This window comes from Peromyscus californicus, unplaced genomic scaffold (genome assembly GCF_007827085.1).
Source record: "Peromyscus californicus insignis strain IS unplaced genomic scaffold, ASM782708v3 Scaffold_9__1_contigs__length_137607984, whole genome shotgun sequence".
NCBI lineage: Eukaryota > Metazoa > Chordata > Mammalia > Rodentia > Cricetidae > Peromyscus > Peromyscus californicus.
Window position 1 is genome coordinate 6,896,436 of NW_026294617.1, and position 26,464 is coordinate 6,922,899.

At 40.9% G+C, this 26,464-nt stretch overlaps 1 protein-coding gene across 1 annotated transcript in view; it reads left to right on the top strand.

Annotated features, from left to right (window-relative positions):
* Spata16 (spermatogenesis associated 16) overlaps positions 1-19,977 on the top strand; it is a 236,033-nt gene extending 216,056 nt beyond the window's left edge. Inside the window, exon 10 of the mRNA XM_052731771.1 lies at positions 19,855-19,977. Coding sequence (XP_052587731.1) covers positions 19,855-19,977 — 123 coding nt within the window. The remainder of the gene's footprint in view (positions 1-19,854) is intronic.
* Positions 19,978-26,464: the final 6,487 nt, after the last annotated feature.

The following is a 26,464-nucleotide window of genomic DNA, read 5'->3' on the forward strand; positions in this document are numbered from 1 at the left end:
TAGAACTCTCAGCTCCTTCTCCAGGACCATGTCTGCTTGCATGCCACCATATCCCACCATGACGATAATAGATGAAATCGCTGAACTGTAAACGTTTTCCTTTATAAGAGTTGCCGTGGTCATGGTGTCTCTTCACAGCAATGGAAGCCCTAACTAAGATACCACCCTATGTGTTATTGGAAGAAGACTAGGAGAGCTCAAATTTTACAGCACAATAGTTGTTTGTTGTAAAATACTTGAAAAAAAAAAACAATTCAGAGAAGTAAAGTTTTTATTTCAGTTTTGAGGTTTCAGTCCATGGTCAGCTAGCTCCACTTCGTTCCAGCCCATGGCAAGGGGAAACTTGATGGCAGAAGGGCTTGGTGGAAGGGCTTGGTGCTCTCTGCCTCATAGCATCCAGGAAACACTCAGGTTGGGGAACCAGATGCGAGATACTCTTTTCAGAGGCACACCCAAAGTGACTACAACAACCTTCTCTTTTAATATCAAACGAATTATTCAGCGGGTTAACCCAAGAATTCCCACGACCCTATCACCTCTCAGTAGGGCCACCTGCTCGGAACCAAGCCTTCAACACAAAGAGCAATGGGGAAAGGATACTTGATATACAAACCTCAACCCACTCCATACATGGAATCAATGAAGGCCACATGGGGAGTTGTGATTAGATAGTCACTGAAACAGCATCAGTTGAAACCTGGTGAAGGGACAGGAAGGACTGCCATGCTTGGACCTCACAGATGCTCTGTAGGGAACCTGTATTTCTGCCCCACCTAGCAGTAACAAGCCAGTAACCTTTCCTTCCTCAGCCATAAGAGAATCAAAAAAATAAATAAATAAATAAAAACCACAGCTGACCCAGGAATTGTAAGAACTAGAGCCTCATAACAAAATACCCTAATGGCTCCAAAGCAAAAAGCAGAGCAGAGCAGAGGGAGATCGGACAATAGAGAGTAGCTGGTCTGAACAGTAAAGAAAGAATTAATGGGAGAAAGGAGAGCAGAGCTTCTGGGACCTGAGGAAGTCTAATGTTCTGTCAACAGTGTTTCAGGTGGAAATAAAAATGAACAAAACCCAAAACTGTATGCAAAGAAATGAAAAGAATTCCCCCAATTTTGCAACAACAACAACAACAAAAAACCATAAAGGTGTAAATTAAAGAAGTTAAGGGCTGAAGATAGAGCGTGATCATAGAGTGCTTGCCGAGCATGCACAGAGCCCTTCATTCCCCAGACTGGGATGAAAATAAAAGAGGAGGAGAAATAAGAGGAGAAGGAGGGAGAGGAGGAGGAAGGGGAGGAACTTGAATAAACATGAAACAAGAGAGTGCAGCATGGAATTCTGGGAGCCAACAGCCTGCCACTCCCTTCACTCCTTCACATTTGTGGCAGAACCAAAGAGGAAGAGATGGAAGTTGAACCTTCTCCCACCGAGATATCTATTGATGTGCCAATTAAAATCCTGCTCGAGGCTGAGGGCCTCACAGTGAGGAATGAGATGAACTTGGTGTGCAACATCACAATCAAATACAGAGTTGGCCAAGTAGCACAGCTGGAGCAAATGTAGATTCATGGTTGCAAGATCTGGTTTCTGGTTCCACATGACATATTGAGAAATACACCCATGACAAATAAGAACCAAGGCTGGGGCTGTTTAGGGAAAGCTCCTCTCCCAAAAGCCCAGGGGCACAAGAACAAAAGGACGTGGTGTATGGTATGGAAGCATCTTCCAGAGGTGAAGATACTTTTCCTGGTTAAGACAATGTTGACCTCTTTTAGGTTATTTGAGTTTGTGGGATGGGTGATTTTATATTTATTTTAATTTTTCTTTTTAATATTTCTCTTTGCATCAGAAAAACTGAGAAACTGTATCAATCCGGTTGTTCTATTTTACTTTAAAAATAAAAATAAATCCAAAGACATTTACACCATGATATGTCATTGTCAAACTCCTGAAAACTAAAGACAAGATTTACTGCAGTAGTTCTCACCCTTCCTAACGCTGCGACTCTTTAACACAGTTCCTCATGTTGTGGTGACCCCCAACTATAAAATTATTTTCATTGCTACTTCCTAACTGTAATTTTGCTACTGTTGTGAATGTAAAATATCTGATATGCGGGATATCTGATAAGTGATCCTAAGGGGTCATACTCACAGGTTGAGAACCATTGATTTAGAGGGATGTTGCATTACAGATAAGAAAAATTAAAAAAACAATTCAACTGCCAGCAGCTTTTCCAAAAGAAAATTGAGAGGCCAGAAGTAAGTGACACACAACTTCTCAGATGTTGGAAGGAAAGTATGTTCTAGCCACCGGGCGATACCCAGTGAAATTCCTCTCAGGAATGAGAAGGAAAACAATCAGATAAAGAACCCATAGAATTTGTCAACCAAAGACCTACCCTAAAAGAATGCTGAAAGAATTCTCTAAATGGAAAAGAAGTAATAAAATTGAAAGAGGAAGAAAAAAGAAAAAAACACAGCAAAGAAAACTATGATTAAAAAACAAACTTTCTTTCCATTTTTGTATTTAATGGTGAAAGCAAAAAAACGATAACTATGTAATATGGTTCTGGTTGTATGGAAGCAAATACTTAAGATGAGTATATTGTAAGTTGGGGAGACAAAGATCTTAAAGCAAATAGTTATGTATTTTACACAAAATTTAAAATGATAAATTGTGTATGTGTATGCTCAAAGCAACTAAGAAAAAACTTATCCAAAAATACTCCAGATAATCTATCAAGTGGAATTTAAATGCTTACATGTTGTTGGTTGTTTTTTACTCTTTTGGCCCACCACTCCGATCCCAAATAAATCACACATGGAGGCTTATTCTTAATTATAAATCCCTGGCCTTAGCTTGACTTGTTTCTTGTCAGCTTTTCTTAACTTAAAGTAGCCTGCCTATCTTTTGCCTCTGGGCTTTTACCTTTTTCTATTTCTGTATATCTTTCTTACTCTGTGGCTGGTTGTGTAGCTGGGTGGCTGGCCCTTAATGTTCTCCTCCTTCTCTTGCTCCTTTTTCTCTCCCCCACCCCAGATTTCTCCTTCTATATATTCTTTCTTCCTGCCAGCCCTGCCTACCCTTTCTCATGCCTTGCTATTGGCCGTTCAGTTCTTTACTAAACCATCCAGTGTTTAGACAGACAGCTGAACACGCCTTCACAGAGTTAAACAAATGCAACATGAGCAAAAGTAACACACCTTAAAATAATATTCTACAACACTTACAAGGAAAGAAAACAGAAATAAAACCAAGGGGAAAAAAGATAACATGGTATGTGTGATCGTTAATTGTCGGTCTGCCATCAAGTCACTGGGCACCTGACAGTGCATGGCTCAGTATTCCAGAATACTCTTTACTCCACCATTCTCTTTACTCCATCACATCCCTTCCACTCCCATGAGGGGTTTGCTTGCCTGGGTTATTATTTGGAGTGGGAATACCCATTCTGAATATGGTCAACACCTTCCAATGATGTTGAAGGATATACAAGGGAAAAACTTTGGCTTTTTGCCTCACTGATTTAATGTCTCACTGTAGCTGGAGAATTTCTCTCCAGCTCTTGCCAAGTCCCGCCAGTCCGGAGCCCATTTATAAAATAAACACACAGACTCTTACATTATTTAAACTGCTTGGCCATTAGCTCAGGCCTATCATTGTCTAGCTCTTACTCTTATATTTAGCCCATTTCTATTAATCTATACTTTGCCACGTGGCTCGTGGCTTACTGGTACCTTACATCTTCCTTGTCCTGGCGGTGGCTCCAGGCAGTCTCCCCCTCTGCCTTCCTGTTCCCTCAATTCTCCTCTCTGTTAGTCCCGCCTATACTTCCTGTCTGGCTACTGGCCAATCAGTGTTTTAATCACTGGCAAGTTCATCTACCCTGTTGGTGAGTTTATCTGCTCCATTGCTATGGCTACAGTTACCACCTGCTGCTGCTGCTGTCTTCCTTTGCTAATCAGAAATCAGAATCCAGCTTCTTCTGGTTACCTATGTAGACAGACCAGAGCTGTCAGGAGTCCTCAGGCCTTCACTGCCTCCAGGACTAAATAGCTACTGGGTCCTCAACCTCCCCAGTGTGAAACAACTACTGCTAGACTGCTCAGATGATATTGTATAAGCCAATGTAATAAATGCCCTTTTACTATATATTAATTCTATCAGTTCTATCCATTCCACTCCTTTACAGAACCTTGGCTAATACAGCATGTTCAACTCTAACATATCAATAAATATATGAATTTAAATGGCCTGAAACACCAATAAAAAACAGAGATTGACAGTAAAATATGGCCCAACCACATGATGTACTAGTTTGGATCTAGAAAGTTCCCAACAGTCCATATGATCCCTAGACTGGTTATTCTTGGTAAATAATGGGATCTTTCTTGGGGGCAGGGGGGTTGTTTTTGAGTCAGGGTCTCACTATGTAGAGTCTGGAACTTGCTTTATAGACCAGGCTGGGCTTGAACTCACAGATATCTACCTGCCTTTGCTGGGGTTAAAGGTGTGTTTCCCCACGCAACCCCCACCCCCCACACACCCTACCTATAGTAGGACCTTTAGGAAATGTAGAGTACTAGGTAGTCTGGTTATTCAGAATACGACCTTAAGTAAGATGTCAGGCTCCTACCCTTCCTCCTCCGGTTTTGTACCTTGGCAATGAAATAATGCTCACCACAGGCCCCAAGTGAACAGCTCTCATAGAAACTGACTAACACTCTGTCTACAAACACATGTCATATACAGGACAGGCAATTAATCAAAAGATGGAGTCAGGTACAGCACACAAACATTAGGAAGAGGAAAGAAGGTGAAGAGGGACTGGAACAGTGTGCACATCTGTAATCCCAGAGCTCCAGAGACTGAAACAGAAGAATCATGGGTTTGATGCCAGCCTGGCTGTATAGCAAGTCTGAGGCCAGCCATATCAAAACAACATCATAAGATAAGAATAATATATTATAATAATAATATATAAAATATGTAAAAATAAGTTGATGTTATTATCAGACAAAATTACCAGAGACAGAAAGGGTCAATCCTACAATGATAAAATGTTTGCTTCATCAACAAAGAAGTCATAAGCACACTTGTGCTAATAACCAGGCCACAAAGATATAAGCAGCAAAGCTGAGAGGGAGACAAGGAAGAGAGGCATGGCCACAGTCACACTTGGGAAATTCGTCTTTTCTCAACTAAACAAATGTAAAATCAGCTAGGATATGGAATGACTCAACAACACCATAAAACAACAGGATCTAACCATTAGTATTTGTAGGCATATCCACCCACCAACACAAGAGTACCCATCCTTCTCAGCAGCCCGTGAAGCATGCACCAAAACAGACAATCACAAAAGAACTGAAATCATAAAGAACGTGTTTTCTCTCCGTGCTGGATTCAAGCTGGAGATCAACCACAGAGAAATAATGGGAAAATCCCCAAATGCTCCAGTCTGTGCGTGAAAAATTAAGTCCTACAGAAAATAGATAGAAATAGTACATTTGACTGAGTATGAATAAAAATACAAGAGATCAAAATTCATGGGATACAGCTAAAAACAGCACCAAGAGAAAAATTTGAAATGCCAAATGCATTCATTAGAAGAGGGAAATGTGCAAATCAATTGAAGGTCCATCTGAAAACCCTAGAAAACAAGACAAAATAAACACAAAGCAAGCAAAACAAAGAAAATAATAAAGATAAGATGAAAAATCAATGAAATTGAAAACAGAAAACTAGGAAATCAATGCAACCAAGAGCTGGCCTTTGAACAAACCAATAAAGCTTAAATCACTTCATCTGATAGTTTGTCAAATGCCTTTGCCACCTGAGCTGAATTCTGGCCAGTGCCCTCATTAACCCTGTGGAGGAGAAGGAGGTGGCGGCAGTGCACGTGGGTCATCCCTGAGAGCAGCTGCTGCTAGCCCAGACTCTTGTTTCTTTGAAGCACATTGTAAATCTCTACGTGTTCGATGTACTTCACCTAGTTATAAGAAACTACACACCCTGGAAATGGCTAATGTCTGTCAAGCAACAAAAACTCTTCCATGATCAAAAAATGAAAGAGAGAGAGAGAGAGAAAAGGATGACACATGAGCAAGCAGTAGGGGTTGAAGAATTTAATCTCCGATTGTCCCTTTTAAAGAACACATAGTGAGGGATTGGTGGTGTCTGGGACAGGAAGGATAAAGCCTAAGCCTGAGCCCTCCCCGTCTAACCTTGGAGAAGTCGTTCAACCATCTAAGACATGAGGTTCCAATATCTACCCCACTGAGTAGCAATTGAATGGACACGGTAATTGCACTTAATAAATGTACATTTTGTTAATAAAAAATTTTAATCACTTTGAAAAACTAGCCAAGAAAAACAAGACACAAGTCACCAACAAAAATAAAATGAGATATCACTATAACTATAGCAAACATTAGAAAAATAATAGGGAACTACTCCAAGTACATATATATGCAGATGAAATGTACCAATTCTAAAAAACCTAGAATTTACCGTACCTTGCCTAATATAGTCCAAATGACCTTATAAGGACAAACTCCCTAAAACAAAACCATTAGGCTTCTCTGGTTTCAGTGAACAGCTGTAATAGCTATATTTAAAAGAATTAACACCAATTCTATAGTAACTTTTTCTCTTCAGAGACAAAAGAAGTAGCCATTTGCCAGTTTTTGTTACAAACCTAGACTTATTCTAACACCAAACCAGACACAAGCTGTTCAGGTATTTTTCACACCTGAAAACCGGTCTCCCTTGTGAGTCCAGAAGAAGCACTTCAGTTATTAGCAAATAAAATTGGGAAAAATATAAAAATACCATATTAACTAAATGATATTTTACTTCGCAGAGGCAAAGGTGACTGGATATTTGAAAAATCACTGTGATTTGTCATATTAACGAGCTACAAAAAGAAAATCACACTTTTTATGGGGGAGATGGCTTGTTGGTTACCCATGAGTCCCCCAAGCATGAGAACTGGACTTTGGATCCCCAGAACCCATGTAAATTCTGGGTAGACATAGCAGCTTGCCTGTAATATGCTAGCTTGGGAAGGTGGAGCCATATCCTGGAGCTCTGAGTTTCAATAAGATGGAAGGTCAACTGAAGACCATTTCCTACATAAATCTTGGGCTTTCACATACATGTGTACACATATGCTTGCACATTACACACATGTGCCACACACACACATACAAAAAAAAAGAAAATCACATGATCATATTAACTAATGCAAAAGAGGTCAAATTAGATGCCACCCATGAAATAATATTCAGAAAATTAGAAATAGAAGTTGTTTCACTGAATTGTTAAAGAAAACATGCAAAAATTTCACAGGTAACGGTACACTTCAAAATGAAAAACTTAATGCTTTCCTCTTAGATCAGGAGCAAGGCAAAGATGTCAGTACTTAGCACCCTTACCCAACACGGAGCTGGAAATGCTAGCCACTGCAGTAAGATGAGAAAGAGAGAGTATGCAGGCAAAAAGGAAGAAAGAAAACTGTCCCTATTTATAAATGACATGATTGTCTGCATAGACAATCCCATAGCATGTCACACACATACACTTTTGAAAATAATGTAAATTCAGCAATGTTGTAAGAGAAGATCCATAAACACAGCTCATCTGCATTTACACCAGCAGTAATCGGGTAGAGATGGACCATTAACAATTGCTCAAAGTAGATGTTTTCAGTGACTCTAACAAAACATGTACAAGACTTACTCACCAAAATCTACAAAGCAGTATGAAAATTTCATAATGAAACCCATCACTGTGTAGATTTAGTATAATACCTTAAAAACTACAAAATAACAATGAAAGGAACCAAAGATCTAAGTGAGTGGAGAGAGATGCAGTAATGTAGTGTTCCCATTGGCCTTTGGACACTGATACACATGGTAATATAATTTCTGTTAAAATTTCAGCAAAACGTTTAATGACACATGTAAGAATTTTCTAGACAAAGATAGCAGAAACAAATCTTGCTAGAGAATAAATGAGGAGAAGTTGGAGACATGGCTCCGCAGTTAAGAGCACTGGCTGCTCCTCAAGAGGACCCGAGGAAGTTTGGTTCCCAGCATACACATCAGGTGGTTCAAGACCACCTGTGTCTGGGTTAGGGTTTTTATTGATGTGAGGAGACACCATGACTATGGCAAGTCTTATAAAGAGAACATTTAATTGGGGTGGCTTACAGTTTCAGAGGTTCAGTCCATTATCATCATCATGGGAGCATGGCAACATGCTGGCAGACATGGTGCTGGAGCTGAAGGTGCTGCATCTTGCAGGCAACAGGAAGTTGACTGGCTCACTGGGCAGTATCCTGAGCAAAAGAGACCTCCAAGCCCATCCCCACAGTGGCACTATTAGGAGATATGGCCTTGTTGGAGGAAGTCCAACAAGGCCATATCTCCTAATAGTGCCACTCCTTTTGGGGGCCATTTTCTTTCAAACCACCATGTAGTTGAAGTTTTCCTGTGTTCACCCAGCATCTGCAGCCGCTCAGACCCAAGTAAACTCATAGAGACTTTTATTACTTATAAACTGTATGGCTGTGGCAGGCTTTTTGCTATCTAATTCTTATATCTTAAATTAACCCATTTCTATTAATCTATAAGTTGCCACGTGGCTTGTGGCTTACCGGTACTTTCACATCTTGCTCCTCTGTGTCTGGCTGGCAACTCCTCTCTCAGCCTTCCTGTTCCCAGAATTCTCCTCTCTGATTATCCCGCCTATACGTCCTGCTTGTCTACTGGCCAATCAGCATTTTATTTATCAACCAAATCAGAGCAGCACACATTCACAGCATACAGAAAGACATCCCCAACACCACCACAACTTATAACTCCAGCTCCAGGGGATCTGATACCCTCTGGCCTATAGGGCCACCTGCACATTAGTGCACATGTCACACAGACACACACACATGAATTCATAAATAATGAAGCAAGTCTTTTTAAAGGAATAAAGAGATATCATTCTTTGCAATTAAAAAATATTTCAGCTGCTGTTATAAAAGTGCAAAGTTAATTCAATGAACAAAATATAATATTTTCAGCAAATGGAGTGGGAGCATGTAAACAGCCATGGGGAGAGAGAGAACCATAACATCATCACTACTGCGAGCATTAACTTAAAATGGGCAATATACTTCAATGTAAATGTGAAGCTATACAATTCTTAGGTAAAACAAATAGTGAAAATCTTCTGGATCTTGATCTGTGTAAAAATCTCCTTAACTTGATACCAAGCTACAGTTACAATCTAATCAACAAATTAAACTTCATGAAAATTAAAAACTTTTTATTTTCCCTATGAATGGTTTCTTAAATAAATGAAAAGACAAATTTAAAGTGAGAAAAATGTGGTTTTAAAACCACATATCTAAACATATCTGTGTATAATCACATACACACACACACACACACACACACACACACACACACACACACATATATATATAAACTGGGAATGGTGGCACATGCCTATAATCACAACTCTCAGAAGGCTGAGGCAGAAGGATTGTGAGTTCAAGGCCAGCTTGGCCTATAGTGAGACATTGACTCAAAAATAAATTACCTAATTTTTAAGTACATAAAAATTCTCAAAATTCACCTGTAAAGAAAATGAAGGTCAGCAGCATGTGATAGCCTGAAAAACAAAACCTCAAGAAGTCACTACATACTTGTCAAAATGGCTTAAATAAAAATATTGACAACATTTAATCCTGGTGAAGATGTAAGGAATTGGATCAGATGAGCTTTGCTAATGGGAAGGAAAAATGGTGTAGCAAGTTAGACTAGAATATGACCATTTCATTAAAAAAAAATAATGCGCTGAACGGAGAAGGGATGAAGAGGAAGAGTGGGGGTAAATACAATCAACATATATTTTATGCATGTATAAAAACAGTGATAAATCCATTATTTTGCATAATTAATATATTTTACTATGATAAAATAAATATGCAGCTACCATATGACCTGTTAATTACTCTCCTGGGCATCTATCCCAGAGAAATGAAGACTTACAGTTACACAAAACCAGGTGTGAAACATTCATGCCAACTTAATTCATAGTAGCCCCAACATTTAAATGATCTAATCGTCATTCATAGGGTAAATGACTCACCCAACTATTTATCTAGACCATTTGATCATGCCCATCAGTAAGAAGAAACAAACAGATGTGTTTGTCAGAATAAACCTCCCAAAGAGAATAGAATGAGATAATGGATCCATTAGATAATCTTCTAAATGACAGAACTGATTAGTAGTTGACAGGTTAAAGAAGGGAACAGAGAGAGAAAAATGGGCGGCTATTCAAACACATGCAAAATCTGTGTCTTGCTTGTGTGTATCAATGTCAATACACTGACTATTGTGTTCCTCTGTAGTTCAGGATGTTAATTACCCTTGTGAGACCTGGGAACAAAAGAACACAGCTTCTTCCTGTGCTGCTGCTTACCAGTGAATGCAAATCTCCATTATCTTAAAATGAAAAGTTTGATAGCACACGTTCAGCTCTGTGGTGCATGCCTGTAGTCCTGGCACTCAGAAGGCAGAGGCATAAAGATGCTGCAAGGTCAAGACTGACTCAGTTTACATAGCAAGTTTGAGGTCAGCCAGGGCTACATGGTAAGACTCTGTTCAAAGTTCAAAACTAATAACAGTAATGATAAAATATATTCAATCTTCAAAGAAATTTTGCACTTAAACTCTAAAAGATGAATTATTTTAAAAAATCATGATGGACTTTTAGTCTGTTTAGTTATTATAGGAAAATACCATAGTCTGAACAGCATACGACAGAAATTTGTTTGTGTGTTGTATGTGTGTGTGTGTCTATGTATGTGTTTGTGTGACTGTGTATGTCTGTGTGTGACTGTGTCTGTGTGTCTCTGTGTGCATGACTGTGTGTGTCTGTGTGTGTGACTGTATGTCTATGTGTGAGACTGTGTGTGTCTGTGTGTGTCGGTATGTGTGACTATGTGACTATGGCGGGGAGCAGGGGGAGATTCACGTGAAAGACGGGACAAGCAAGCTCCTTTGGGCTTTGTTTTTAAGAGCAGTGAATCAGGAGGGCCCTGCTTCTATGATCCAATCATTTTCCCAAAGCCCCATCTTCTTTATGTTTTTAAGCTTTATTTTTAATTATGTACATGGGGAGGTATGTGCATATACATGCAGGTACTCACGGAGGCCAAAAGAGAGTGCCAGATCCTTTGGAGCTGGAGTTACAAAAGGTTGTAAGACAACCTGGTGTGAGTGCTAGGAACCAAACTCCAGTCTTCTGCAAGAGCAGTAAGTGCTCTTAACCACCAAGCCATCTCTCCAGCCTCCGGCCACCACCTTCCTTACTATGACCTCAAGAAGGTTTTCAGTGGAGAATGTTCAGGAGATGCCCATGTTCAAGCCACAGCATGTATCTTTGGACAAAGTGATAGCAACATTCAATAATAAGATTTTTTTAACTCTATACTAGATAAAAAATATTGTCATAGTGGGCATTTTCAATCAGTTGGTATGTATTTTGGCATGGAGTTTTTTTGTGTGTGTGTGTTTGCTAACATTTCTGGACTAGGTACCTGAGATTCACATGTTGTATAATACAACAAATCCACTAAGTAAGAAGAGAAGCATGAGGATCTGACTGAATACTAGCCAAAAGGTAGAGCAACTGCAGGAACAATGGTGTTTCAGAAACTGAGCTTATTTTAGAAATTAATTTCAAGCATGTTTGAAAATAATTGTAATTCTAATAAGAATTAAAATTCAAACCATTAAGGGTGATAAATATTTAAAAGCATTTGGTCTGGAAATTAAGCTGGAACAGAGCAAAGGAACTCATGTAATCAAATCCACTGTGGTGGAGTGAAATATCTGTTTTGCTGAGAGAATTTTTGGCCCAAACTGCTAATCACTGAGAACACATTCGCATTCTGTAACCAACGCTATAGTCGCGTGCTTCTGATATTTATTCCTGGAGAGTTTGACTCTGGTTACTTATTCTTTTTCTCCTAAAGGCAAAATCTTTTATAGTCCTTTCTTCTTTCTTCCTTTCTTCTTTCCTTCCTTCCTTTCCTTTCTTTCCTTTTTTTTTTATTCCTTTCACCCACCAGTTCCTGAGTCATAACCATCTGCAAGCAAACCCATTTAGACATATCTAGTCCTTTGACCCAGACGACCTGAGACCTAACAGGAAGCCCCAAACTCAGCTTCTTCTTTATTTGGATAATGTAACCACTCATTTGTGTTTGAGATAGACTTCTTTTTTTCAAAAAGATCTATGTTGTTTTTCAATTGTGTATTTCTGTATACATATGATTATGTGCACACAAGTGCAAGGTGCTAGCAGAGACCAGAAGAGGACATCAGATGCCCTGAAGCTGGAGTTTGAGGCCCTTGTGAGATGCCTGACCTGGTACTGCCAAATGGACTCCAGTTCTCTGAAAAACACCAAGCGCTCTTGACTGCTGAGCCATCTCTCTAGGCCTGAGAGAGAGTTCACACTGCCACTATTTGCCGGCCACCCCGTTTCCCAAGCTGTTGACTACGCCTGTGCAGGGGGATCCAACCAAATGAGGATTCTTCAAAACTACGGAAAGTGAACTAAGAGGATCAAAGCCATGCTTGAGGACAAAGCTGTAACTAATTTGAGCTCTCTTTCTCTTTGTGGGTTAGTTAATCGACTAAATTCACTTGCGAGGCCTAATGCCACAAACTGAGTAGCTTAGATGGAAGGAGTAAATGCCCAGTTCTGGAGTCTAAGAGTCTGAAAAGGAAGCACACACAAGGCCAGTTCCTCCTGAGTGCCATGAAGAGAGTCTGCTTCTGTTGCATTTCTCCCCTGGCTTCTGGGACTTCCGGTTGCCATTATGGGGTCTTGGCTTGCAGGAACAACACCCAGTCTGTACTCTCATTGTCACTTGACTTCCTCCCTGAGTGCCATCTCCAAAGCTCTTCCTTTCAAAAGGGTACTGGTCACTTTGGATTAGAATGACCCCAGTCTGATTTGATTACCAGTGTAAGAGATCTCTGATTCAAAAAGAAGAATAAATCACCATTGAGTGTTTAACCACAAATGGAACAAAGCTGTATCAACTGTCTCGAGTTTCAGGGAGCTTCACAGAAGAGGGGACAGAAAGAATGGATGAGCAGGAGAATGGGAATAGTGCTGTGAAATTCTGTCTTCTGGACACACCATGACTACCGCACTCATGAATTCAACAGCAGCAATGGTTACCTGCAAAAGATCTACACAAGATCCAGCCAACGAAACCAGTCAACATTCCAGCAGGCTGTACGACTTTGACTTGATGAGTGTCTTAGTTGGGGTTTTGTTGCTGTGAAGAGACACCATGACTAAGGCAACTCTTACAATAGAAAGCATTTAATTGGGGCTTGTTTACAGTTTCAGAGGTCTAATCCATTATCATCATGGCGGGGAGCATGGCAGCATGCAGGCAGACTTTGTACTGGAGAAGTAGCTGAAATTTTTACATCTGGATCCACAGGCAACAGGAATAGAGAGATCCTGGGCCTGGCATAGGCTTTGGAAACTCCAAAGCCCACCCCCAGTGACACACTTCCTCCAACAAGACCACATCTAACCCAACAAGGCCACACCTCCTAATCTTTCTTGAGTAGTGCCACTCACCAATGACTAAGCATTTAAATATATGAGCCTATGTGGGCCATTCTTATTCAACCCACTACATTCCACTTCTGACCCCTACAGGTTTATAGCCATATTATAATGCAAAATGCATTTAGTCCAACTTCAAAAATCTTATGGTCTAAATCACAATCTCAACACTATTTAAAAGTCCAAAATTCAAAGGCTCTCTGAGACTCATAGCCATCTCTTAACTGTAACCCCCTATAAAATCAAAATCAAAAAGCAGATCACATACTTCCAACATATAATGTCCCAGAACATATGTTACCATTTTAAAAGGGAGAAAAAGGAGCATAATGAGAAGTATTGGACAAAAACAAGACCAAAAACCAGCAGGGCAAACGCTAAACTCTGCATCTCCATGTCTGATGTCAAAGCACCCTTCAGATCTCCAACTCCTTTCAGCTTTGCTGACTGCAACACACACCCCCTCTCTGTTTCCAGACACTGTCTGCAGCCTTCCTTGGCAGGCAACCCCAATTCTGGCATCTCCAACACCTTGGAGTCTCCAATTAAATCTGGGTTTCACCTTCACAACTTTATACAATGGCCTCTCTAGGCCTCCATACAGGGACACCTCTGACACACTTCTGGCTACAGTGGCTTCCCCTAGCCACAGAGGGAAATTCTACAACCCCTTCTCCACAAAGCTGAAGCTGCCAAGTTCCTGGCCCCTCTTTCAAATACATTTGCATCAGCTTTCTCTTTTTGATGGTTTTCTTCACTGCTTAAGCTTTCCTGTAATTCCTTTTCACAGTTGGAAGCTTAGCTGGGTGGGTCTTGCTCTGAGGTCACCACTCCCTTTATTCTATTTAGCATCAGGCTTTTCTTTAAACTCTTTATCTCCTTGAACACTGAACTTGACTCCAATATTACATTTTTCTGGTGCTCCTTTTCCCCTCAAACTGTACATTTTGTATTTTTCATTCCTCAGCTTGCTCTTTTTCATTAGATTTGCATAAGAGTGGCCACTAATAGCCATGTGACACAGTCAATACTAGGCTGTCTTGAACTCTCCTCTGCCGATGTCATTTATACAAAAGTCTTCAATTTAGGTTCAGGCAGATTTTTAGGACAAGGGCAAAACGCAGCCACATGCTTTGCTAAAATATCACAAGAATGATCTCTAGGCCACTCTATTATTCTTCCCCTCTGCAACATCTTGATCTAGGCTGCCACAGTTCAAATTGTCCCCGGCACTGTCTTCCATACTCCTACTAAGATAGTCCATTAATCCCCACTTAAAGTACCCATCTGCTTTTCTAGTCCAAGATCACAAAGTCTTCCATAGTCCTCCAAAAACACAGCATGGTCAGATCTGTCACAGCAAAACCCCAGTCCCTGGTACCAACTTCTGTCTTAATCACTCTTCTCTTGCTGTGGAGAGACACCATGACCAAGACAACTCTTATAAAAGCAAGCATTTAATTGGGGCTTGCTTATAGTTTCAGAGGTTTGGTCTGTTATCTTCATAGCAGGAAGAATGGCAGAATGCAGCTACGCACTGGAGCAGTAGCTGAGAGGTACATCCTGATCCATAGGTAGAAAGAGAGAGAAACACTGAACCTGCCTTGGCCTTTTGAAACCTCAAAGCCAACCCCTAATAACACACTTCCTCCAACAAGACTACATCTACTCCAAGAAGGCCACACCTTCTAATCCTTCTCAAATAGGGCCGCTCTCTGATGCATTACTCTCTAAGCATTCAAATATATAAGCCTATGGAGGCCATTCTTACTCAAACTATCAAAAAAGAGAGAGAGAGAGAGGACATGAAGGTGATGAGGATAAGTGTCAGAGGGAGCATCTGGGAGAGGAAGAGGGGACAGTTTAGGGAGCATAGGATCAGGATCAATTGTACACATCTATTAAATTGTTAATGAATAAATAAAAATTAAAACTAAGTATTTGAAATACTAGAAGTTAAGATTTTAACAAAGTTCAAGAGAAACACAATCTATATTAATTTATGTTGAAACTCGTAACAATAGTATTTAGATATGAATTACAAGGTCTTAAGAGGGCAAGGGATGTAGATCAGTTGGTAGAGTGCTTGCTTAGTATACAGGAAGCCCTAGGTTAGATCCTCAGCACCATGTAAACCAAGTGTCAGATGTGATGGCTACATGATAAGTTTGAGGTCTTCCTGGACCACAAGAAAACCTATCTCAAAACAAAATAAAACAAAACAAAACCCTACCTAATGACAATTTATCAACTCTGATATAACTGATAACCACCATCCCCAGAGTAGAACAGAGCCCACCCTCCCCCTGAGAACTTCAGGTCCCCACAGTCATCAGACATCCAGAACTCTCTGCAATCACCATCAGTCCGTCACCCACGTCACTGCAGCGCCAAGTCAGCATTGACACACGTGGACATAAGGAAATGTCACCTGCCCATTTTGCAAATGGCAATATTGGACTCAGAGTGGCCAAGCAGCCTGACACTGCTAAGCAAATAGATGATGTACCAAAAAGAGAGACTAAAAAACCCATGCCTCCAAACAAGCGTTTTCCCTCTTTGTCACTTCCTTGTGTATTCTTTGTGTTTCATTTCCCTAAGGGCTTTATAGAAATTTCTGTCATTTGCAATCTGTTCTTAGTTATGTGAATTTAGTTTCTCTTCATTTTTCTTTTTTTTTTCCACTTAAAAAAGGAAAATAAAGACCCAACTTTACTAAAATACTCTGCAGCTCTCCTGTCCTTCAGTAAGTACAGAAGCACAAATTGATTTACTTTACTGACTACTGTGTCATTGGTATAACAGTGTAATCTAAGGGAATAGCCCCACCTCTGAAAGTGTGTGTGTGTGTGTGTGTGTGTGTGTGTGTGTGTGTGTGTGTGTATGCGCGCGCGCGTCCTTAGGACCAGACCACCCAGATCTCATCTGAGTCCAAGTCAGGGAATTTCATGACTGGGTGTGGCCTTGGAATTATCTGGGATGCCCTGCTTATAATGCAAAACATCGGTAAGACCTGAGGCCCAGAGAGCACACAGAGCAAGGACAGGACAAGCCAAGCCTGCTGAGTCGTCACGGGGCTGAACAAACATGCGAAGTTCACCATGACAGCCTGGACACTAGACAATGGTGACGGGGTGATGGGCAGTGGACATGGTGTCTGTTTATCCTACAAGGGCAGAGAAAACCTCCTGTTATGCTGAACACCTGTATCAGTAGGAGTGTGGGAAAAAACACTGATTTCTGAATCTCCTCGACTCCCTTACTAGAAAGTGAAGGATTACTGGGGATCCGTCATATCCTAGGTTTTGAAAATAAGGACTATATGGGATTTAGTTTCACAAAACGGATATTATGTAAGTTATCATAAGCTATTGAATAAAACTTGTAACACTGGGGCCAGAGAGATGAGTTAAGAGCTTATGAGTTAAGAGCACTTACTGCTCTTGCAGAGAGAGGATCAGGGTTTGAGTCTCATTACCCACATGGTGGCTCACCGCCACCTGTAAGGCCAACTCCAAGGGATCCAGTGCCCTCTCTGGCCTCTTACAGCACCAGACACACACATGGTGCACGTATGTACATGCAAGCAAAGCATTCATATACATGAGATGAATCTAAAACTGTTTTAAAAACAGCATGTAATATGCAGAGATGGATGAATGGCTGCAGGAATACATTACTGAGGCACAGCTTGGCTGACCGGGAGAGGAGGACCCCACAGAGGCGTTGGCGTTTGCCCAGAAGTGCAAAGGAAATGGGTCCCACAGGAGGCAGAGCCCCAGGAGGGCCAAGGGTGCAGAGGCACCTGGTATCTAGGGTGACTGAGAGATGTGTCACATGGCTGAAGCAGATGGACTGGCAGAGAGCAATGGAACAGGTCCACTGGGATGGGTGTGGGCCACATGGAATCCATTTCAAGTATTTTAACCAAGACAGACACAGCCAGACTTATTTCAAAGGGATCATTGCATGTCAATGTGAGATTGACAGAAAGAGCAACACGTGACAGGCTGGATGGGCCAGGAGCATACCACATCAGTGCTGAAGCTAAACCACTTGGCTCCAGTCTCCCATTCTCTACCACGCTGACCTGGCTTGCATTTTTCTTTTGTTTTCCTTTTTTTTTTTCTCTCCTCCGTAAGACAGGATCTCCTTTGCAGCCCAGGCTAGCCTTCAACTTAAAATCCTCCTGGCTCAGACTCCCACAGGCTGGGATTACTGGCTTGTGCAAACACACTCAGACATCGCTGTCTTTTTTTTTTTTTTTTTTTAATGAATGGGAACCCATTTGGTCAACACTGCTCTTATTAAAACTATTGCCAAAAACAAAAATGAAAGCAGCAGTCACTTTTGCATGATTTTTTTTTCTTGTTGGAGAAGGCTTGTTTTTGTTGAGGTATAATTGTCATTTCAAATTGTATTTGAGCCAGTTGGGAACACTGTAATTGTCAAGAGTCCACAAGGGTGCATTGTCAGCTCAAATGACAGGGAGGAGTCACCAACTCAACTACCAAAGAAATGAAGTGTCAGCCATTGTGTTTGTGTGATTGTACATAATGACTTTTCTGGTTTGTGGCTGTTGTTTTTCACTTTGTTTTTACTCACTAGTTGCCTGAAAATTGGATAGGGTAAAATACATGGAATACATAAAACAGTGGCTTGACTCCAGGCTATTTTGATGATTCCTGCAGGGACAAGACGTCATAAATGACAATGTGCTTTTGGAGACATTTACCTGATGTAACTTCAAAAAGGTTCTCGGAAAGAGTTGCTTTGCATAAATAAGTTATCTGTTTTCCTAAGGAACCCAGCCGAAGTTTATATCACCTGGAGTGATGTGTCCTTAGCCTAACACGCAGATGAGTGCAGCCATTTATTACTCTCACTTTGACAATCCGAATTATCTTTTGGATATAGCCCTGAATGATAAATCAGATGGTTTAAGAGCAGGACTCAAAATTGGAAAATTGAAGTTCTAAGTGCTTTTATCTTAAGTAGATGGTACCTTGAATAGTAAGTGCCCCCGCTCTGAGCTAAGTTAATGACCATGGGCTCTGTAGTGAGTGATGTTGGACTAAGACAATGTGCAGATCTAGCGAGGCAAGGCTAAGTATGAATTGTATCTACCAACTTTCATGAAAGCCCAATTCGGCATATACGAAAATTTTTATCCTCTAGTTTTTCAGACAAACATTATAAAATATATCTAGCCAGCTACCACTGGATAATTGCAGATTTTCTTTGAAAGGGGCTAATAGTTTTTCTTTTCTCAAGAATTATTATTCTGTATGTCAATGTGTCATTGTTTCACCTTAGTCCCAGAGTGTGACTTTTTTTTTTAAAATAAAATGTACTTTCAAATTTCTCCTTTAATTTCAGAGAGCAATGGCTCCTGCCAAGACTATGTGGAATATCCAGTTTTCTCCAGTGTTGGCCAGGGTCCTTTATAGAAATGCTAGGCTTACCAACTTTGAGAGAGCAGATTCATTTTTTCTCTTGGTTTTATAAAGCGCTGGAGAAAACTGCTAAGGTTACATTTTCACCATGCAGTCTTTTGAAATCCCTTTATTCAATGGCTGCCAGAAAGAACGTGGAAGTGATATGCCTCTCCAACCCCACTGTACGGGTTGAGCAGAAAAGCCAGCGTCTGCATGCCTGCAGAGTAAAGCAAGGGAACCGGAAATAGAAACCTGTTTCCCTTCTGTCTACCAACGCTGTCTCCACTCATTGTGCTTGAACGGGGCCTGTGGTTGTGACGAATTTTAAATTCATTTTTTTCATAGGTTTCCAAGGCTCTATGTTGGTTACTTTTATCATTATTGTAGCCAAACACCTCAAAAGAAGTCGTTTAAGGGAGGAGGGTTCTAGTTTGGCACATGGTTTCAGAAGCGATGGAGTCTGCCATGACAGGGAAGGGATGGCTGCCGGAGCAGGAGGCATCTGATCACACTGTGTCTAAGTCAGGAAGCAGAGAGCAGCAGGCAGCCGAGCCTCAAAGCTCACCCTCAGGGATGCACCTCCTTCAGTGAGGCTCCGCCTCTTAAGAGTTCCACGACCTTGTACAATAGAACCTAGCGGGGGAGCCAGGGTTCAAACACATGATCCTTTGGAGACCTTTCACATTCAAACTAGAATGCCCAAAAAAACCAGCAAAGACCTCTTTCTGTTTACTACTTCTAGGTCGGACGAATTGAAGACTTTCTGTACCAACTAGAAGACAACTTCCTAAAAACTAAGAAACTGAGAACTGCTCGGAGGCAGAAAACGAAACTGAAGAGGCTTCAAACTGTGCAGCAAAACTAGACACTAGGGAGCAGGCTGACCGAGGTGTCTTGAGAAGCTGAGGTGAACAGCATCTGGTAACAAAGGCTGTCACCACAGCACACCCTTGCCAAAGATACTCTATACTTCTTTAATTTCAACTGGTAGCAATAAACGTTCTCAACATGCTTGACTTGACTCACGCTCAAATTCTTCTTGTTTGAAGAGCTCATGGAATAACTGCTGCTGCCTCCTTTACCTGCCTTTTTCTTCCAGACTTGACTAAGGTATGCGAGGGCCACCCCAGGATGCTGATAGTCATGCATGCTTCTTGGGAAATAGCCACATGCCACGTGCAGATAAAAGCCTATTTACAATGACCGAGCTGATGGTATATGTCCTCAGTCCTTGAGGATGTGGCCATATGCCGTTCGGCTGACACTATCAATTCTCTCACTGAAATCTCCATCCCTTCCTCTGGCGCTTTTATATTTTGTTTTACCTGCTCTTTAAGCAAACATAGATTCTTATATTTGACCTGATGGTGAATCTGAAGCCAACATGAGAGACTCCAACTAATGCCCATAAGAGGATTTAGAAATAGGGATAATAGGAGGGACCTGGACAGAAAGTAACATCAACAGATAAGTACAAGTTATAAATACTGAGAATAATAAATAAGGCCTTATACTACCTTCATAATAAGAATATGAAATGAAAGAGTACTGAGTATTTCTTGATGCAATGAGATGGTGAAGGAACAGATTAAAAGCTTGCTCTTAAGATATGGGAGGTTTATGTAGCCATAATTCAAGACATAAATATTGAAATGAAACAGTCGGAACTTCAGATTCTCTGGGAACAGTTTGTTCAACTCCTACTTGTATCAAATAATACCGTTTTGTCCTCCACCCCACAGGGAACCCACCTCCATTGCTGACCTCCTCTCACATTAGTTATTAATAGAATTATAATTGATTAAAGACCATGAATGTTAAGAAACTGCTTTTTGTTTCTAAGCTCATTCCAGAACATTTTATTTTCTATAAGCACTGGGGAACTATTTCCTTTCATGAACAAGAGTCTAGCTAAATGAGAGAAGCCCAGGTTGGCTTAGCTGTCCATCTGACTGATGATAACACCTCTGACCACTGTTTAGGAATTCCATAATCGGGTGGGGAGACTGAGGCAATATCCCAGTGGGCAAGAAAGGGACTTCAATTTGGATCCACAGCATTCATGTAAAAAGCTGGATGTATGGGCAAGAGTGAGGAGGTAGAGACAGAATGGAAAGAAACTTGGTAAAACACTGTCAATCTCTGGCCTCCACAGGGACACAGTGCACACACACACATGAATACACTCATATACACTTATACAAAAATTGAAAGACAAAGTTCAACTGTAAGAAAAATGACTTTCTCTGGCATTTCCTTGAAAGTGAATATAGGGAATTTTATTCTGTAACATTTCTAAGACACCAAATGCAAACCCAGAAACAACTTCTTGGCCAAACAGAAGAGAAATATACAATTTTCTCTTTTAAGACCTATTTTAAATAACATTAGCTAAATAGCTAATCCATGCTAATCACCATATCCATCTACCTTTTGCTAAGAACAAAGTTCTGCTGGCCTCTAGAGCCAGGAATAACTTCTCTTTCAAAATATCTATGCTGGATAGTTTTCTGTCAAGCTGACACAAGCTAGAGTTATCTGAGAGAACCTCAATTGAGAAAATGCCTCCATAAGATGCAGCTGTAGGCAAACCTGTAACACATTTTCTTAATTAGTTTTTTGATGGGGGAGAGCCCAGCCCAGGATGGGTGGTACCATCCCTGGGATAGTGGTCCTGGGTTCTCTAAGAAAGCAGGTTTGAGCAAGCCAGGAGGAGCAAGAAAGTAAGCAGCACCCTCCATGGCCTCTGCATCAGCTTCTTCTTCCACGTTCTAGTCCTTCTTGAATTCTTGTACTAACTTTCTTCAATGAGGGACTATGAGGTGTAAGTGTAAACCAAATGAACCCTTTCCTCATCATCTTTTGGTCGTTGTATTGCATTATAGCAATAGTAACTATAATTAAGACAATATCTGTGGGATGACTCAGCCCTAACAGGCCTGAGGGTCAGCAGGTCCAAACCAGGAATGAGAGCATGTGCATAAGATACTTCCTGAGTGCCAACCTGGGTCTGCCTAAGGGCCTTAGCAACAGCAGCTGAGACATGATCTGAGATGACCTGGACCAATGAGAGGCAGCCACATCACACCAGCAGATGCATATTCATCAGACCTTCCCTGCCTCCCAGAGTCTGTGTCGTTGTCTCTGTGCCTACTCACCCCATCCCCCCCAAAGGGAAAAGCACAGGACCCTGCCTCAAATATCTAAACAAATTATCGCCAAACTGACCAACTACACAAGGGTGAGCAAATCTGCCCATAAACTGTTGGGGAGAATGCCACTGGATTCCCCCCAAAGAAGAAACCCCAGGGAGGCCCTGTGACCCCACAACAATCATATATGCTCTAGTCCACATCTACCTGATTTCAAGCACCTGATCATTTTTGTCATAATTTCTTGATTATTCCTAAGGAATTTTGGTGCTATGGCTGTTTTGGCTTTTTTTTTTTTTAAATGTGAATGAGTGCCTGAATGCATGTGTGTGGTTGATGTATGTGGAGGTTACAAGAGAGTGTTGGATCTCCTGGAACTGAAGTTATAGATGGCTATGATCTACCATGTGGGTGCTGGGAATCAAACCCAGGTAGTCTGGAAGAGTAGCTGGGACTCCTAACCCCTGAGCCATGCCTCCATCTTCTTTGACTTTTTATTTACAAATTTTTAAAATCTGTGAGAAAGTGACAAGAATAGACAACATGACCAATGAGCAGTCTACACAAGTCTTCTGCAACTATTAACAACTTATCACATTCCCTCTCTCCTCTTTCAAATGCCCATTATGATACATTCACAGGACAATGATATCATTGCCCCTATTGTGGTCTAAGCTTGCTTTCTCTGTCAGATGAGCCCTGAGCTACATTAACTTACTTAGGAACTGCTGGAGGAGGAGGCGCTGGACAGTCCTTTGTTGGCCTTTCTTCAGCATTGCTGATGATGGCAGCAGCATCCAATGTGCTTGGGATCTTCGAAGAAAGAAATGTGAGTAGCAAAGCTGTCTGCTACTGTTTTGGTTTGGTTTGCTAACAAAGAGCCTTGCAACTTGCAGACATGATACAATCTTGGAACTGTTAGTTCACACTTTTCTACATCTTCAAGAGTGACATATATTTTTCCTTTGAGAGCAGGTGATACAATTTTTAAAAACAAGCAAAGCTGTTCTAATTCGCTTTCCTTTGCTGTGTCAAAACACTCTAACCAAAATCAACTTGAGAAGGAAAGGTTTATTTGACTTTGACGTACATGTACAGGTCACAACCCATCACCAAGGGAAACCAAGGTAGGAGCATGAAGCTTGAACCTGACCTGAGATAAACTATACATACAAGCTTGCTTTCTCAGGCTTGCTCAACTACCTTTCTTCAACAGCCAGGCCCACCTGCCTATGGATGGCACTACCCTCAATAGGCATCAGTCAGCAATTGAGAAAATCTGATAAAGGCACTTCTTCAGTTGAGGTTCCCTCTCCCCAAGTGGCTCCAGGTTGATGCCAATATGACAGATGAAAGCTAGGACAAGAGGTTACACAGAAACTCAAATGGTAGGATATATGTCAACTGAGTAACGTCACTATGTCAGGATCATGCAATCTTCAAGGGAGGAGCACACAGAAACACAGGGAGCACTCCCAGGTTGCTGCCGTGGTGGCTATCTGTACCTTCATAGCTATAGGGTGCTGTGTTTGCTTTAAACATGCTGTCTTGGCAGGCATTCTCACATGCTTCTGATGGAACCAAATTCTAGGAACATATGCTAAAGCAATTACCAAATACATGTTGAAAAATAAAAACTCAAAAGCATTCACCACAGTTTTGGGGGGTTGTTAAAGATAATATAAATGCAGCCAAAATTTCCCAGCATAAGTAATAGACTAAATGATTTATGGAAGTCTCTTCAATGCTTAACCTAACAATGTATAAAAATCTTATAATATTAAAAAGTAGAACTCAAAACCATATACAGTATAATTATAGTTAGATTGTAAAATACACATATAAAATACTGAAGGGAAATACAATAGGGTGTGAAGAATAGTTATCACTAGTGAGGTAATTATGGCCAATCTTCTTTTCTTTTCCTTAATATCATACAGTCTGTTCATTGGTAACAAACAATCATCTTTTAAAGATACTATTATTTAGTATCATTCTGCAGAGAAACAGCTACTTTAGTTCAGCTTTTCTTTCCCTGTTTGAGAGGAAAACTGTATATTAATTCTTGCATCAGAAAAAATGGCTATCTCACAGACAGGCACCAAAGGAAGGCTTTCTTGTGGAATTCTGTAAGACACACTTTTACACTATCTTCAACAAGAATCTCAGGGACAGGCAGTCCAGAGTGTCACTGGAGGAAGCATTAAACAGTGCAGCAGTTTTACCGACATCAACACTTGTAAATAACAGTTCAGTATTTGGGCTGTCCCTGTCTCTCTTGCTTGTATTCCATATATCTTTCTCATCTGATTATTTCTCTCAGATCTTTCCCCATGCTCACAAGATATCATCTCATGAAATATGAGATGATCACAAACCAGTACCCTTAAATCAAAACGTATTGAAAGTTGAAAGACCACTGGCAGAGCAAAGCCTTGATTTACTGTAGCTTGATTCATGGAGATGGTACGATGGAGCCTAAGTTCAATCAAATATTTCACTCATTGCCTGATCCACTCAGCAGTTCGTAGGGCTCATGGACATAGATACAAAGAACAATTGTGCCTCCTTGACAGTCAGCAGACTGTCAAGATGGAACAAAGTGACACCTGGAGGCAGGCACATAATTTTGACAAGCCATCAGAGGAAAGGAAAACCAGAAAATGGATCCAATGAGCATCCCGAAAGTTATAAATATGAGCACATTCTTCCTGGGGCTCAATGGAGAGATTCTGGAAATACTAATAACCAGAGCTCAGAATCATTCTTCCAGTACATGATATGATAAACAATAGGAGAATTTGAGGGTTAATTATTGTATTGTGCTTTTGCTGTGACCTTACATTGATCTCAAGACAATGTGCAAACTTAATATGCATTAGTAAACAAGACTGTAACTTTCACTTTAAGTACATGTTTAGGGAAGTTGCAATGCCTATATTTTTCAAGAAACCAGAGACCTTGATTTTTGATGCTAATATATTGTGTCTTAGTTAGGGTTTCTATTACTGTAATGAAACACCATGACCAAAGCAACTTGTGGAGGAAAGGGTTTATTCAGCTCACACTTTCATATTGCTGTTCACCACCAAAGGAAGTCAGGACAGGAACTCCAACAGGGCAGGATCCTGGAGGCAGGAGCTAATGCAGAGGCCATGGAGGAGTACTGCTTACTGACTTGCTCCCAATGATTTGCTCAGTCTACTTTCTTATAGAACCCAGGACCACCAGCCTGGGGTGGTATTGTTGTGCCCACGTCGAAAGACCCCTGAGCAAGACCACCACAGAGCCGATATCCAATGCAAAATACACAGGGGTTTATTGATAACAAGCAAGCCTGGGCTAAGTCTATGTCCAACACTCCGACACAGCGGGAAGAGGAGGACAGCCCTGAGCTCCCAGAATGAGGGGTTTTTAAAGGGAAAAACCACAAGCAGGGTGGTACAAGCCTTGGCATCATATGATTGGGTGAGGGTTTGTAACCTTTGAATTTATTGGTTGGGGGTTACAGTTATAATTTTTGGGCAGGCCTGGACAAGTCCCAGGCTCTGTCCTTGAGCTGCCATGGAGGCTGGCTGACCTTGCACATTAACATTGACACATACATGTAGCTCTAAGTTGGTGAACCTTGAGTGGTCAGAGTACATGTAGAAAGGGAGCTACTACAAGGACTGTCTTTTGTTCATGGCCCTCCCAGAAACTGCTTGCTCAAGTCTCAGGAAACTGAAATTGAGTTTTGATCTCTGAAAGAAGATTGAGCAGCCTGTTATGGTATCTGCTTGGTCCTTTCAGTACTACCCAGAATGGGCTGGACCTTCTCCCACCAAACACTAATTAAGAAAATGCTCTAGAGCCTTGCCCATAGGTTGATCTTACGGAGGCATTTTCTCAACTGAGGTTACCTCCACTCAGATGACTATACTTTGTGACAAGTTAACATAAATCTAGCCAGCACATACTAAAATCTTTTTTAATAGATTTATCTATTATATTATTTTTATGCATGAGTGTTTTGTCTGTATATATGTCTGTGCACAACATGCATGCTTGGTGCACATGGAGGTCCAAAGAGGATGCCAGATGCTATGAAAGTGGAATTACAGATGACTGTGTGATACCACGTGGATACTGGAAATCCAACCCAGATCTTCCACAAGAGCAACAAGTGTTCTTAAATACTGAGCCATCTATCTAGACCTC